The sequence below is a fragment of the Leucoraja erinacea genome, chromosome 31 (assembly GCF_028641065.1).
Source record: "Leucoraja erinacea ecotype New England chromosome 31, Leri_hhj_1, whole genome shotgun sequence".
NCBI classification, from domain to species: Eukaryota; Metazoa; Chordata; class Chondrichthyes; order Rajiformes; family Rajidae; genus Leucoraja; species Leucoraja erinaceus.
The window spans coordinates 26,174,994-26,190,756 of NC_073407.1; the positions used below are offsets into that span (position 1 = coordinate 26,174,994).

At 50.0% G+C, this 15,763-nt stretch overlaps 1 protein-coding gene across 2 annotated transcripts in view; it reads right to left on the minus strand.

The window, feature by feature from the left end:
* Positions 1-15,763, minus strand: part of abca2 (ATP-binding cassette, sub-family A (ABC1), member 2) — a 327,339-nt gene that overhangs the window by 155,447 nt on the left and 156,129 nt on the right. For both annotated transcript variants that reach the window (XR_008725992.1, XM_055660339.1), the window contains exons 31-36: positions 12,162-12,375; positions 10,073-10,178; positions 9,447-9,558; positions 7,556-7,616; positions 5,936-6,110; positions 2,286-2,401 (exon numbers count right to left, since the gene is read on the minus strand). Coding sequence is in view for 1 of the 2 variants with exons in the window: in XM_055660339.1 (XP_055516314.1) it covers positions 2,286-2,401; positions 5,936-6,110; positions 7,556-7,616; positions 9,447-9,558; positions 10,073-10,178; positions 12,162-12,375 (784 nt within the window). In the remaining variant the exon portion in view is untranslated. The remainder of the gene's footprint in view (positions 1-2,285; positions 2,402-5,935; positions 6,111-7,555; positions 7,617-9,446; positions 9,559-10,072; positions 10,179-12,161; positions 12,376-15,763) is intronic.

The following is a 15,763-nucleotide window of genomic DNA, read 5'->3' on the forward strand; positions in this document are numbered from 1 at the left end:
ATGCGTGTGTGTGTGTGTGTGTGTGTGCATGTGTAAGTGTGTGTAGGTGTGTGTGTGTGTGTGTGTTCATGTGTGTGCATGTGTATGCGTGTGTGTGTGCGCGCATGCGTGTTTGTGTGCGCGCATGCGTGTGTGTATGTGCATGCGTGTGTGTGTGTGTGTGCGCGCGCATGCATGTGTGTGCATGTGTGTGCGTGTGTGTGCGCACATGCGTGCATGCGTGTGCGCGTGTGTGTGTGTGTACATAAGCATACATATAAGAACAAACAATGATCGTGCAAACTAACACAATGCCCGGAGTGGCTGGAGAGGTGAGAAGCTTTGATGGTCATATTTGGACTAGCTTTATACCAGAGGCGGCGTGGAGACATTATCTCCACTGTGCTGGGCTGTGGAACAACACTGTGATATGATCAATATGCGGCCATCCCATTTACAAGGGGAAGGTTTTCACCGGTTGCAACATTCTCCAGACTGAAAGTGAAGTCAATGTCGACAGGTGTTCTCAAACGCTGATTGATCCCTCCATTCCTCAACGTGGAGACGGGCCAAGACCATTTGTACTAAACGACTTTGTTCCCAGCCTGAAGCCACTGAGGCAGCGAATATACCGTACTGACGTGATTCCATCTTGCACCTGGGAGGTGGAATAGTCTCAGCTACAGACATTGATCTTAAGGGAGAATGGCACTGGCAAACTAATCTAGTTAGGAGAGAAGAAATAGGGCAATCTCAGTTTAGTTTCATTTATTATTGTCACATGTACTGTGTTACTGCCCCAGACTGATTCCTGGGATGTCAGGACTTTCATACGAAGAAAGACTGGATAGACTCGGCTTGTACTCGCTAGAATTTAGAAGGTTGAGGGGGGATCTTATAGAAACTTACAAAATTCTTAAGGGGTTGGACAGGCAATAGATGCAGGAAGATTGTTCCCGATGTTGGGGAAGTCCAGAACAAGGGGTCACAATTTAAGGATAAGGGGGAAATCTTTTAGGACCGAGATGAGAAAAACATTTTTCACACAGAGAGTGGTGAATCTGTGGAATTCTCAGCCACAGAAGGTAGTTGAGGCCACAGTTCATTGGCTATATTTAAGAGGGAGTTAGATGTGGCCCTTGTGGCTAAAGGGATCAGGGGGTATGGAGAGAAGGCAGGGATGGGATACTGAGTTGGATGATCAATCATATTGAATGACGGTGCAGGCTCGAAGGGCTGAATGGCCTCTACTCCTGCACCTATGTTTCTATGTTTCTATGTTACAATGAGAAGCGGTTATCGTCAATGAAAAGAATGTACATGCTTGCAATCAAATAGTCCACAGTTCATAAGTGATAGGGAGCAGAATTGTGGCATTCGGCCCATCACCTCCCCCACAGCCAACAATGGAGCATTGTGGGCTCCACCTTTCCTTGATCAACGTTGCTTTTTGCATCTCTTCCATTCCATTTGTCCTACGTACCACCTATATCTCTCGTTTCCCTTTCCCCCGACTCTCTGTCTGATGAAGGGTCTCCACCCGAAACGTCACCTATTCCTTCTCTCCGGAGTTGCTGCTGCCTGACCCGCTGAGTTGCTCCAGCACTTTGTGCTGGTCTTCAGTTTAAACCAGCATCTGCAGTTCCTCGCTTCTACATTGGCATTGTTTAGTTTTGTTTAGTTTAGAGATACAGCGTGGAAACAGGCCCTTCGGCCCACCAGGTCCATGCTGACCAGTGATCCCTGCACACTAACACTATTCGACACACACACACAAGGGCCAATTTTTTTACATTTGTACCAAGCCAATGAACCTACAATGTGGGAGGAAACCGAAGATCTCGGAGAAAGCACACACTGGTCACGGGGAGAACGTACAAACTCCGTACAGACAGTGCCCGTAGTCAGGATCGAACTCGGGTGTCTGGCGCTGTAAGCGCTGTAATGCCCCCGTCCCACTTAGGAAACCTGAACGGAATCCTCTGGAGACTTTGCGCCCCACCCAAGGTTCCCGTGCGGTTCCCGGAGGTTTTCGTCAGTCTCCCCACCTGCTTCCACTACCTGCAACCTCCGGCAACCACCCGCAACCTCCGGCAACCGCACGGAAACCTTGGGTGGGGCGCAAAGTCTCCGTTCAGGTTGCCTAAGTGGGACAGGGGCAACTCTACCGCTGTGTCACCATGGCTGCCCCAGTTACTCTAGGTTTCTGTGCCTGTCTACAGATTAAACCAGCAGCTGTAGCCCCTCCCTGCTGCATCAGTATTATTGTAGCACTGGTTTGTTGAGGTCCGTACGGCTTGGCTTACCCGTATAACAAGAAGAGTGCGAGAACGGCTGGGAAGTTAGTTGGCGACGTGTAGGCGGGCAGGTCAAACACAAACAGAATGATGATACAGCAGGTCGCTGGCACCAAGTAATTCAACTGCAGAGAGAGAGGGAGATAGAGGGAGAGGGGAGAGGGGGAGAGGGGGAGAGGGGGAGAGGGGGAGAGGGGGAGGGGGAGGGAGAGGGAGAGGGAGAGAGGGAGAGAGGGGAGAGATAGGGAGAGGGGAGAGGGGGGGAGAGGGGGAGGAGGGGGAGGGAGAGAGGGGGGGAGAGGGAGGGAGAGGGGGAGAGGGAGAGAGGGGGAGAGAGAGAGAGAGAGGGAGAGAGGGGGGAGGGGGAGGGGGGGAGAGGGGGAGAGAGAGAGAGAGAGAGAGAGAGGGAGAGAGGGAGAGAGAGAGAGAGAGGGAGAGAGAGAGAGAGGAGAGAGAGAGGGGGAGGAGAGAGAGAGAGGGAGAGAGGGGGAGAGGGGGAGAGAGGGGGGGAGAGGGGGAGAGAGAGGGGGGAGAGGGGGGAGAGGGGGGGAAAATACAAATTAACAAAAAAAAACTAAACAATAACAGTCTGTGTGGTCTGCAGGTGAACTAAACTTTATTCCCTTATCATGTATCTGTACACGGTGAATGACTCGATTGACAATAAACTAAACTGAAACTGAACTGAAATGCAACTGCCTGGCTTTAAATTAAACATTATTCATAATTTGGCCGGTTCTGTAGAAAAATTGTAGATTCACATTTAAGGGGGTTTTTTGAATATTTGTTTGAGGGAAGGGGGGAGTCAGTGGGTCTTTGTGGGTCAGGGTGTCTAAGGGGTCAGTGGGGTCCGGGGTCAGTGGGGTCTAGTGGTCAGTGGGGTCCGTGGGTCAGAACAAAATACAAATTAACTAAAAAAACAGTGGGGTCAGTCTGGTGAGTCAGCAGGTGTGGGTCAGTGGGTCAGTGGGGCCCGTGGGTCAGTGGGTCAGTGGGTCAGTGGGGTAAGTGTGGGTCAGTGGGTCTAATGGGTCAGTGGGATTCCGTGGGTCAGTGGGTCAGTCTTTCTGCTGACTGGTTAGCACGCAACACAAGCTCAGTGGGGTACGTGGGTACAGTGGGTCAAACTAAAGTGGGAAAACGTGGGTCAGAAATGGGTCTAGTGGCTTTAAAGTAAAGTGGGGTCAGTGGGGTCCATGGGTCCGGGTCAGTGTAGAAAAGTTGTAGTGGGGTCAGTGGGGTTTTGGGTTTTCAGTGGCATATTTGGGTCCATGGGTCAGTGGGTCCAATGGGGTCAGTGGGTCCTTGTGGGTCAGTGGGGTCTGTGGGTCAGTGGGTCCTTGTGGGTCAGTGGGGTCCGTGGGTCAGTGGGGTCCGTGGGTCAGTGGGGGTCAGTGGGGTCTAAGTGGGTCAGTGGGGTCCGTGGGTCAGTGGGGTCCGTGGGTCAGTGGGGTCAGTGGGGTCAGTGGGGTCCGTGGGGTCAGTGGGGTCAGTGGGGTCCGTGGGTCAGTGGGGCCCAGTGGGTCAGTGGGGTCCGTGGGTCAGTGGGTCCGTGGGTCAGTGGGGTCCGTGGGTCAGTGGGGTCCCGTGGGTCAGTGGGGTCCGTCTAGGGGTCAGTGGGGTCCGTGGGTCAGTGGGGTCAGTGGGTCAGTGGGTCAGTGGGGGGGGGGTCAGTGGGTCAGTGGGTCAGTGGGGTCCGTGGGTCAGTGGGGTCCGTGGGTCAGTGGGGTCCGTGGGTCAGTGGGGTCCGTGGGGGGTCAGTGGGGTCCGTGGGTCAGTGGGGTCCGTGGGTCAGTGGGGTCCGTGGGTCAGTGGGGTCCGTGGGTCAGTGGGGTCTAGTGGGTCAGTGGGGTCTATGGGTCAGTGGGGTCCGTGGGTCAGTGGGGTCCGTGGGTCAGTGGGGCCGTGGGTCAGTGGGTCAGTGGGGTCTAATGGGTCAGTGGGGTCCGTGGGTCAGTGGGGTGGGTCAGTGGGTCCGTGGGTCAGTGGGGTCCGTGGGTCAGTGGGGTCCAGTGGGTCAGTGGGGTCCGTGGGTCAGTGGGGTCCGTGGGTCAGTGGGGCCCGTGGGTCAGTGGGGTCTGTGGGTCAGTGGGGTCTGTGGGTCAGTGGGGTCTAGTGGGTCAGTGGGGTCCGTGGGTCAGTGGGGTCTAGTGGGTCAGTGGGGTCTAGTGGTCAGTGGGGTCCGTGGGTCAGTGGGACCCGTGGGTCAGTGGGGTCCGTGGGTCAGTGGGGCCCGTGGGTCAGTGGGGTCCGTGGGTCAGTGGGGTCCGTGGGTGGGGGGACCCGTGGGGTCAGTGGGGTCTAATGGGTCAGTGGGGCCCGTGGGTCAGTGGGGTCCCGTGGGTCAGTGGGGCGTGGGTCCGTGGGTCAGTGGGTCTGTGGGTCAGTGGGGTCTGTGGGTCAGTGGGGTCTGTGGGTCAGTGGGGCCCGTGGGTCAGTGGGGTCTAGTGGGTCAGTGGGGTCCGTGGGTCAGTGGGGTCCGTGGGTCAGTGGGGCCCGTGGGTCAGTGGGGCCCGTGGGTCAGTGGGGTCTAATGGGTCAGTGGGGTCCGTGGGTCAGTGGGGTCAGTGGGTCAGTGGGGCCCGTGGGTCAGTGGGGTCTAGTGGGTCAGTGGGGTCTAGTGGGTCAGTGGGGTCTAGTGGGTCAGTGGGGTCTAGGGGGTCAGTGGGGTCCGTGGGTCAGTGGGGTCTGTGGGTCAGTGGGGTCTAATGGATCAGTGGGGTCCGTGGGTCAGTGGGGTCTAATGGGTCAGTGGGGCCCGTGGGTCAGTGGGGTCCTAATGGGTCAGTGGGGCCTGTGGGTCAGTGGGGTAGTGGGGCCTGTGGGTCAGTGGGGCCCATGGGTCAGTGGGGCCTGTGGGTCAGTGGGGTCTGTGGGTCAGTGGGGCCGCGAGGGTTGACCCGTGGGCAGCGGTCAATGATGGGGCTGGCGGTCAAGGATGGGCCAGGCGGGACCCAGCGTTGGGTGGACTACCATGAGGGAGAGGGAGAACAATGGAGGATCAGGCTTGAGGACAAGGTCGGAGCTGGCGTGGGGGATACTCTGTAATTTCATCCGTGTCCTTAACATGGCAACCGTTTGCATACGTTGGGCATGCGAGGAAAGAATCTCACTGGGGCTGGTATAAAGTCGTCATTCATCTCCCCGTCCCATCCCATATAACCATATAACAATTACAGCACATCAACAGGCCAACTCGGCCCTTCGAGTCCGTGCCGAACACTTATTCTCCCCTAGTCCCATCAACCTGCACTCAGACCACAACCCTCCATTCCTTTCCCATCCAATTTATTTTTAAATGATAAAATCGAACCTGCCTCCACCACTTCCACTGGAAGCTCATTCCACACTGCTACCACTCTCTGAGTAAAGAAGTTCCCCCTCATGTTACCCCTAAACTTCTGTCCCTTAATTCCCATCATGTCCTCTTGTTTGAACCTTCCCTACTCTCAGTGGGAAAAGCTTATCCACATTGACTCTGTCTATCCCTCTCATCATTTTAAAGACCTCTATCAAGTCCCCCCTTAACCTTCTGTGCTCCAGAGAATAAAGACCTAACTTGTTCAACCTTTCTCTGTGACTTAGTTGCTGAAACCCAGGCAACATTCTAGTAAATCTCCTCTGTACTCCCGTAGAAGAACAGGCGCGTACACACTCACCATGTCCCACACATAGTTGGCGAGCCAGTAGATCACTGGGTCACATCCACTGACAAACTGCAGGTGTTTGGCTTTGGTCGATTTCTCTGCCACTAGAAACACCACAAAGCTGGCCGGGACAAAGGACATGGCCACGATGATGAAAATCGCGATGACCACATCTGTGCCCTGCAGGCTGAGAACAATTAGACAAAAGGACACGTCATTTCTCAAATTAAATCAACACCTAATCACAGTTTTCATACATTCATGCCATCCGCCACTTCCCCACTCCAGTCCTCGCACTAGTTTCACTGTCAACCCGTTGAGTTTCATTGTCTGTATAACTCGTTATCAGTCTGTAGAATGGTTTCAACCCGAAACGTCACCCATTCCTTCTCTCCACAGATGCTGCCCGTCCTGCTGAGTTACTCCAGCTTTTTGTGTCTATCTTAAACCAGCATCTGCAGTTCCTTCCCACACATATAACTCGTTATCACCCAACACACAAAGCCAAAGATCTTCAGCTCTGGGAGCAGAATTAGATCATCGAGTCTACTCCGCCATTCAATCATGGCTGATCTATCTCTCCCCCTCAACCCCATTCTGCTGCCTTCTCCCCATAACTACTGACACCCGTACTAATCAACCTGACAACTGTCCAAAATCCAGCTCCCAGCTCTCTTGCTGGTGATGAAAGCCAACATACCCATCGGTCTACACGTCTTTGACTGAACTAATAAATGAAAACAGATGCTCATTCCATAAATTAATACAATTTCTCAATTAATATAAACTGCAGAGAAGGGAAATAGACAAGTTCCAAGTACCAATCAAGGTGCCTTTTTCTCCTTGCTATAATGAAGATGAGACACAGATATATGTTATTCTCATTGCCTTTGTAAAGGTCAAACCGAAATTTGAAAATTAGAATTTCAATCTCTTAGTCCAGGGTGTCGCCTGTATGGTCGTGAGTCGTCTCCTCAGTCGCCCAAAGCATCTATCTGGTCGCTGCTGAATTTTCAACATGTTGAAAAACATCGGCAACCTATGACGGGTACCGGCAGTCGCCGAAAATGTGGAGTAAGTGGGACAGGCCTCTCATGGCGATAGCCTATTGTTAAGTTTGAACATCCCGTCTCTCTCCGCCCCTCTCCCACCCTAGTCATCGTACTGGTTTCACTGTCGTCCTGCTGAGTTTCACTGTCTGTATAACTCGTTATCACCTTCCCCACAGCCAACAATGGATCATTGTGGGCTCCGCTTTTCCTTGATCATCGTTACTCTTTTGCATATCTTTCATTCATTTGTTCTATATCTCTCTACATCATGGTCTATATCTCTCGTTTCCCTCCCACAATAATTCCTAGTGTGTGTAGGATAGTGTTAGTGTGCAGGGGTTGCTGGTCGGTGCGGACTCGATGGGCCGAAGGGCCTGTTTCCGCGCTGTATCTCTAAACTAAAATTGGTGAATTGGTTGCCTTTCAAGATTGGTTATTATAGTAGCCATTGGGCGGAAGAAAGCAGTCTTTTGTTTCAACCATGGAGAAGCAGACACATGCACGCAACGAGGAAAACACCCCTGAACAAACTCAATGACACTTCAAAATTAAATAATGTAATATCGATTCTTATTCTTACAGGTAGTCAAGGGACAAGCTGGCACTGGTCTTGTTCATTGGATGGTTTGTCACCGTGATGCCTGGGAGACAAAACAAACACTGTGATCAAAAAGATGGAACATACTTTTCTCTTTTCAGGATAAATGACTCTAAAAATTGTGCTTATTGTGGCCTTGACAAACATAAGGGTTAGCACTACACGCTACCAATCCCAGCTGTGGAGACACTGGTATCGTTGTCTCGTTGTTTGGTTGTTTTGTTGTTTGTCTTTTGCACAAATGTCCGTGAGCATTGCCACTTTCATTCTCACTGCACATCTGGATGTGTTTAACTTATGTAACTTGACTTGTTTAGGACAAATCATTCTTTTAATCTGGATTTAAATTATGTATTGTGTTTTATATAAATGATGATACTAAGTGATATACTAAGATTTCCCTTTGAGAATAGGGAAGATTCAAACAAGAGGACATGACTTCAGAATTAAAGGACAGAGGTTTAGGGGTAACATGAGGGGGAACTTCTTTACTCAGAGAGTGGTAGCGGTGTGGAATGAGCTTCCTGTGGAAGTGGTGGAGGCAGGTTCATTGGTATCATTTAAAAATAAATTGGATGGGCATATGGATGAGAAGGGAATGGAGGGTTATGGTATGAGTGCAGGCAGGTGGGACTAAGGGAAAAAAAGTTGTTCGGCACGGACTTGTAGGGCCGAGATGGCCTGTTTCCGTGCTGTAATTGTTATATGGTTATTATATGGTTATATTTTATATGCATTTTATGATATTTAATATGCAATGCATTTTTAATGTAAAGTTGCCCCTTGTCTGGACCTCGAGTCCGTCATAAGTTTATTATTATTATTATTATTTTCTCATCATGGGCATGCACAGTCAGAATCCCAGACCCGTACAAAATACATTGGGAATACCCACTAGATTCCAGTCATTTGCTCAGGAAGCAGAATCAGATGCTCCCTGACAGATGAGTTACTCTAACATTTTGTGTACATGGAACATCTCTGTGGATCAGATTTGGATCCTTCATTTCAGACGGTCAATTTGAAACAAGTCACGCTGTACATGTTAGTGCCAGCATTTCATGATGTTTTTTTTATCAACCCCTTTATCCAATGTATATAATTCTCAGCATATAAAATAGAAATTTAATGACATAAATCTGGACATTGAGACCAAGGCTCAGTGAAAAGCTTTTAGTTTAGTTTAGTTTAGAGATACAGCGCAGAAGAAACAGGCCATTCGGCCCACCGAGACCGCACCGACCAGCGATCCGGCCAGCTGTCCGACCTTCGAACACCACCACCCCTCCTTCTCATGGCCGATCATCGGTTCATGAGTTGGACGGGGCGCGATGTCGCTGGGGTCTGGATCTGCCCCCACTTCTACTCCCAGAGGGGGGGGGGGCCAAGAAAGTTGAAGATGGACACAAAATGCTGGAGTAACTCAGCGGGACCGGCGGCATCTCTGGAGAGAAGCAATGGGTGACGTTTCTTTTCAGACTGAAGAAGAGTCTCGACACGAAACGTCGCCCATTGCTTCTCTCCAGAGATGCTGCCGGTCCCGCTGAGTTACTCCAGCATTTCGTGTCCACCTTCAAATGACGTCACGGGCTCCAGACGGCTGTGCGGGCGCATGAAACCGCGCGCAACCTTCGCGGGAACCGTCGCGACTCAATGCGATCACGAGGTCGCTTAATTTGCATGCCAAGGACACGTAAGTGGGACAGGCCCTTAAGAATTTCATTGTCCCATCCGGGACATGACAATAAAACAGTCTTGGCTCTACTTGACTCCCAGTTTGAGATGTTCTAGCTCGGAGAGGCAAGAGCTTTTAAAATCTCTGCAGAGAAATATTAATTTTGGATGGTTTACCAAACTGAGCCCTTGTCCTTACCATATCCAGCAGGGTTGCCTTTGCTCTTGGGTAGGTTGGCTCGTAGGATGGCATTGTTCAGGGTGTTCAGGTACGTCGGCATGCTGTGATAACCTTTGTTGTTGTAAAAAGCCTGTGGGAAAACAAAACAATGCCGGCATCAGTCGAATGTCAAAAATTTTAATTCAGAGATTAGAGATACAGCGTGGAAACATGCACAGAGAGTTGTGAGTCTATGGAATTCTCTGCCTCAGAGGGCGGTGGAGGCCGGTTCTCTGGATACTTTCAAGAGAGAGCAAGATAGGGCTCTTAAAGATAGCGGAGTCAGGGGATATGGGGGAAAAGGCAGGAACGGGGTACTGATTGGGGATATCACATTGAATGGCGGTGCTGGCTCGAAGGGCCGAATGGCCTACTCCTGCACCTATTGTCTATTGATTCTATGACTTTAAACCACTTCTCACAAAGCCAGCTGTTGAAGCTGAAACTTCCCCAGTTTATCTATAATTAGTGAATCAGTATAAATCTGAATTGTTGAAGTGCATCTTTTCTCAAAGCCAGCTGTTGAAGCTGAAACTTTCCCGGTTTATCTATAATTAGTGAATCAGTATAAATCTGAATTGTTGAAGTGCATCTTTTCCCCTCACCTGTGCTGTTCTCCTTACTGCGATCTTCCGCACCATTGGAGCTGCCTGGGTGCTGAATGACGCTGGTATCGATTTGAGAACGTTCCCGAACGTCAGTCCTCCATATCTGAGGAGAAACAAGATAAGTGAATGCGCGGCACGGTGGCGCAGCGGTAGAGTTGCTGCCTCACAGCGCCAGAGACCCGGGTTCGATCCTGACCACGGGTGCTGTCTGTACAGAGTTTGTACGTACTCCCCCTGGGTCTCCTCCCACACTCCAAGGACGTGCGGGTGTGCAGGTTAATTGGCTTGGTGTGAATGTAAAACTGTCCGCAGTGTGTGTGTAGGGTGGTGTGAATGTGTGCGGGGATCGCTGGCCAGCACGGACTAGGTGGGCCGAAGGGCCTGTTTCCGTGCTGTATCTCTAAACCAAAAGCTAAACTAATCCTAAGTGAAAATGATGTGCCATTGGATAAATTTGCAAGTGGCTATTCCTGCCTCGCACGTATGCAAGCTGTCCGGGCACATTATTGATTTGCAGGAGTAATGAGTCACTGTGTTCATTGCAAGTGTGGATTCAGTTGTAAAAATATTGATTTATTTAGTTAATGGCCACACTTCAAATGATGGTGTGGAAAGCAACTTCAATGTTCGACAGCGCTGGGCCTGTACAAGCTGGAGTTTACAACGATGGGGGGGGGACCTCATTGAAACTTTCCAAATAGTCAAAGATTTGGACAGAGTGGATGTGGAGAGGATGTTTCCACTAGTGGGAGAGTCTAGGACCAGAGGCTACAGCTTCAGAATTAAAGGAATTTCCTTTAGGAAGGAGATGTGGAATTTCTTTAGTCAGAGGCTGGTGAATCTGTGGAATTCTTTGCCACAGACACCTCTGTTCTAAATGGCTTATCCCTTATTCCAGAGGTCACAGCCTCGGAATTCTTTTAGGAAGGAGAAGAGGAAGAATTTTGTTAGTCAGAGGGGGGTGAATCTGTGGAACTCTTTGCCACAGACAGCTGTGGAGGCCAAGTCAACGGATATTTTTAAGGCAGAGTTAGGTAGATTCTTGATTAGTGAGGGCATCAGAGGTTATGGGGAGAAGGCAGGAGAATGGGGTCAGGAGGGAGAGATAGATCAGCCATGATTGAATGGCGGAGTAGCCTTGATGGGCCGAATGGCCTAATTCTGCTCCGATGGAGTAATTCAGCGGGTTAGGCAGCATCTCTGGAGGAAAAGCTTGGGCAATATTTTGAGTCAGGACTCTTCTTCAGACTGAAAGTAAAGGGGGAGGGGACTGGAGGAACAAGAAGGCAAGAACTAAGCAGAGCTGGCTGGCCCTTGGCCCTCATTAGCCAGGGCATTGAGTATAGTAGTTGGGATGCCATGTTTCAGTTCACTTTAGTTTATTGTCACGTGTACCGAGGTACAGTGAAAAGTTTTGTTGCGTGCTAACCAGTCAGCGGAAAGACAACACATGATTACAATTGACCCGTCCACAGTGTACAGATACATAAGAGAATAATATCAATAATGTTTAGTGCAAGATAAAACCAGTAAAGTCTATTCAAAGATGATTCAAGGGTTTCCAATGAGCTAGCTAGTAGCTCAGGACCGCTCTCTAGTTATAGGTAAGTGTATCTCTCTGTGTGTGTGTGTGTGTGTGTGTGTGTGTGTGTGTGTGTGTGTGTGTGTGTGTGTGTGTGTGTGTGTGTGTGTGTGTGTGTGGTGTGTGTGTTGTGTGTTGTGTGTGTGTGTGTGCGCATGTGTGTGCGTGCGTGTGTGTATGTGTGTGTGTGTGTGTGTGTGTGTGTGTGTGTGTGTGTGTGTATGTGTGTGTGTGTGTGTGTGCGGTGTGTGTGTGTGTGTGTGTGTGTGTGTGTGTGTGTGTGTGTGTGTGTGTGTGTGTGTGTGTGTGTGGTGTGTGTGTGTGTGTGTGTGTGTGTGTGTGTGTGTGTGTGTTTCTAGGACATCGGCCAAACGCAGGCAGGCAGGTGGTACTAGTGTAGATGGGTCATGTTGGTCAGCATGGGGTGGTCGGGCTGAAGGGCCTGTGTCAGTACTGTACAACTCAATGACAAGAACCGACATGCAGCGCAGTAAGACCACAAACCTATGAAGCCTGAAGCGGTCTGATGTATGCAGGATATACTCGGACACGTTGCGGCCTGAGATGTCCACCATGATGTCGCCCGTCACCACCTTCTTCTGGGGGGGGTGGCCCCCCACCCCACTGGGGCAGGAGAAGCCCGTGCCCTGCATGGAGCAGCTACACCGGACCAGCTCGTGGATGGGGTGTGGGACGGACGGAGACGACGTGAATGTTTCTGAAAGAGAACGCAGCAAATGCCGTTATCAGGACAATGGCTCATAGGTTCTAGGGCAGAATTAGGCCATTCGGCCCATCAAGTCCACTCGACATTTCTTGATTAGTGCGGGAGTCAGAGGTTATGGGGAGAAGGCAGGGGAATGGGGTTAGGAGGAAAAGATGGATCAACCATGATTGAATGGCAGAGTACACTTGGATGGGCCGAATGGCGTAATTCTATTCCTATTTCTTATGAAGTCTGCTCCGCCATTCAACGATAAGATCACCAGCGATAGGAGCAGAATTTGGCCATTCGGCCCATCAAGTCTACTCCACCGTTCAATCATGGCTGATCTATCTCTCCCTCCTAACCCCGTTCTCCTGCCTTCTCCCCATAAACTCCGACACCCGCACTGATCAAGAATCTATCTATCTCTGCCTTAAAAATATCCATTGACTTGGCCTCCACAGCTTTCTGTGGCAAAGAATTCCACAGATTCACCACCCTCTGACTAAAGATTTAAGATTGACTAATAAAAATACTATTTTTGGCAATGTGATTCATTTTTTGTATATATTTGCATCATGTTTCATAGCAGCAACACACAGATTATTTTCTTCCTGCGACACTTTGTGCCGTCTAGCCTAATTACATTACAAGTAAAATGTATATCAATTTTGTTGGATATTAAAATCTACACATCGTAAATGGGAATGCGTTTAAATAAGAAATGAGTGCAGTGTATTTGCATGTCAGCTTAGTTTCTAATAGACTATTGAAATTCTCAGTTTCTCATTTGGAATTAACTTTGCCTTAAGCCTCATTACTCCTGGTCAAAGGTGCCAGGAAAAACAGGAGGCAAATGAACAGTAGCAACTGAGGCATAGCTTGTAAACCTGCTGCCTCAGAGCCCCTGGTTCGATCTTGACTTTGGATGCTGTCTATGTGAAGTTTGCACGTTCTCCCTGTGACCGCGTGGGGTTTCCTGCGGGTGCTCCAGTTTCCTCCCCACATACCAAAGACGTGCAGGTTTTGTAGTTTACTTGGCCTCTGTAAAACTGACCCTAAGTGGGTAGGAAATGGATGAGAAAGTGGGATAATATAGAATTGGTGTGGGCGGGTGATTGAGGGTCGGCATAGATTCGATGGGCCGAAGGGCCTGTTTCCGTGCTGTATCTTGAAAACTAAACTAACCGAAAGGAACAAACTTTTCACATGCACATCACCCAAAGTCAGGATCGAACCAGGGTATCTGTAACTGCGGGAAGCATCGAATACTGTACGGTCTGGACTAACTTCCCTAACTGTGTCTCTCTCTCTCTACTATTGACCTTTTATTGGGAACGTTTCCGAATAGCTTTAGGTATTTCAGGGCGGCACGGTGGCGCAGCGGTAGAGTTGCTGCCTCACAGCGCCCGAGACCCGGGTTCGATCCTGACTACGGGTGCTGTCTGTACGGTGTTTGCACGTCCTCCCCGTGTGACCACGTGTGTTTCCTCCGGGCGCTCCGGTTTCCTTCCACATACCAAAGGCGTGAAGATCTGTAAGTTAATTGTCCCGCTGTAAACTGTCCCTAGTGTGTAGGATACAACGTGTGTGTCTAGGCGATCGCTGGTCGACGCCAACTCAGTGGGAAGAATGGCCAGTTTCCACTCCGTTTTATCTCACTTTGTTTCGTTTAGTTTTTAGTGATACAGCACGGAAGCATATCCTTCGTCCCATCGACCAGCGATCCCCGCACACTAGCACAATCCTACACACTCTAGGGACATTTTACAATTTTACCAAACCTTATAACCTCCAAATCTGGGCAGTGGGCAGGTGCTATAGACCTGCGCGAGAAGCTAGACGCTCCCCGCCCCCACGAGTCTCGGGCAGATGGGGCTCGTCAGCCTGGGAAGGCAGTCCATCTAGGAGAGGGAAAACTCCGATTTAAAACCTCCGCTGCCTTGTGGCCGTATCCAGTCATGGAAAAGGCTCCTGGAGTAAACCTCAAGAGTCGGAGCCCCTAAGGCAGTTTGTCGTTGTCTCCAACCTCGCTCTGGCAGCTCCTGCGACGGAGCTGGTGCCAAACTGTAACGGCCCTGCTGTTCCTTTGGATCGATCAGCGACGTGGAGAGGGGAGACAGCCTGTCCTCCAGATGACATCGATCGCCCAGGCTTGCATCCGACCGGGATGCATCCATCACCCATGGTCACTCATGACCGAGGGGGGCCCACTACTGACCTGCAAAACTATATGTATCTCTCAACTAAAATACTATTTTGCCCTGTCCTGCCCGTATCCCATCTCAGTTCACTTGTGAATATGAACAGAATGGACCTGATGACCTCAAATTTAACCTAGAGAGATGGTTGATGGTGCTGTAAGTTTGATTTAGTGTAGAATTGATTCGCACGGCCCTGATATATTGCAGGTATGGTTTGTTGACCTAAGCTCATCCGTCATCCCTGCTGGAGTAGCTGACGCCAAAACGCTGTCAACTGCAGTTATTTCAATAAATCAATATCGTGTTTTCATGGCCCAAGTTAGAGAAAGCAGAGAAAGGAATTTTGTTGTTAGATCTAGAAATAAGATCAGCCATGATCACAGTGAACGGCTCCTAGGGCCGAATGGCCTACTCCTGCACCTATTGTCTATTGTTTAACCATATAACATATAACCATATAACAATTACAGCACGGAAACAGGCCATCTCGGCCCTACAAGTCCGTGCCGAACAACTTTTTTTCCCTTAGTCCCACCTGCCTGCACTCATACCATAACCCTCCATTCCCTTCTCATCGTCTATTGAAAAATCTATATCAAAACACAAAAGATCTATATATCTTTTTCCGAATATTCTAAAACTGCTTTGGGAAGTTGAACTTTGCTCAGTCCTGGACCTACCTGATCTCCCGGTTGCTAAACACTTTAATTCTGCTTCCCATTCACACACAGACCGTTCTGTCCTCAGCTCACAGCCCAGTGGTATGAATATTGATTTATCTCACTTCAGGTAGACCCGGCATTCCCCCCCTCTCTCTCTCTATCCCTCCCCCACCCAAGTCACACCAGCTTCTCGTTTTCGCCCAACAAAACTAACAGCTTCTCTAACCAGTCTGAAAGAAGGGTCTCGACCCGAAACGTCACCCATTCCTTCTCCCCAGAGATGCTGCCTGTCCCGCTGAGTTACTCCAGCTTTTTGTGTCTGTCCTGGAAAGTTGATACCCAGGAATAAATTCAAATGAACATTCAGGTAAGTAAAGGTGGAGGGCAGCACGGTGGCGCAGCGGTTAGAGTTGCTGCCTCACAGCGCCAGAGACCCAGGTTCAATCCTGACTACGGGTGCTGTCTGTATGGAGTTTGTACGTTCTCCCTGTGACCTGCGTGGGTTTTCTCCGGGTGCTCCGGTTTCCTCCCACA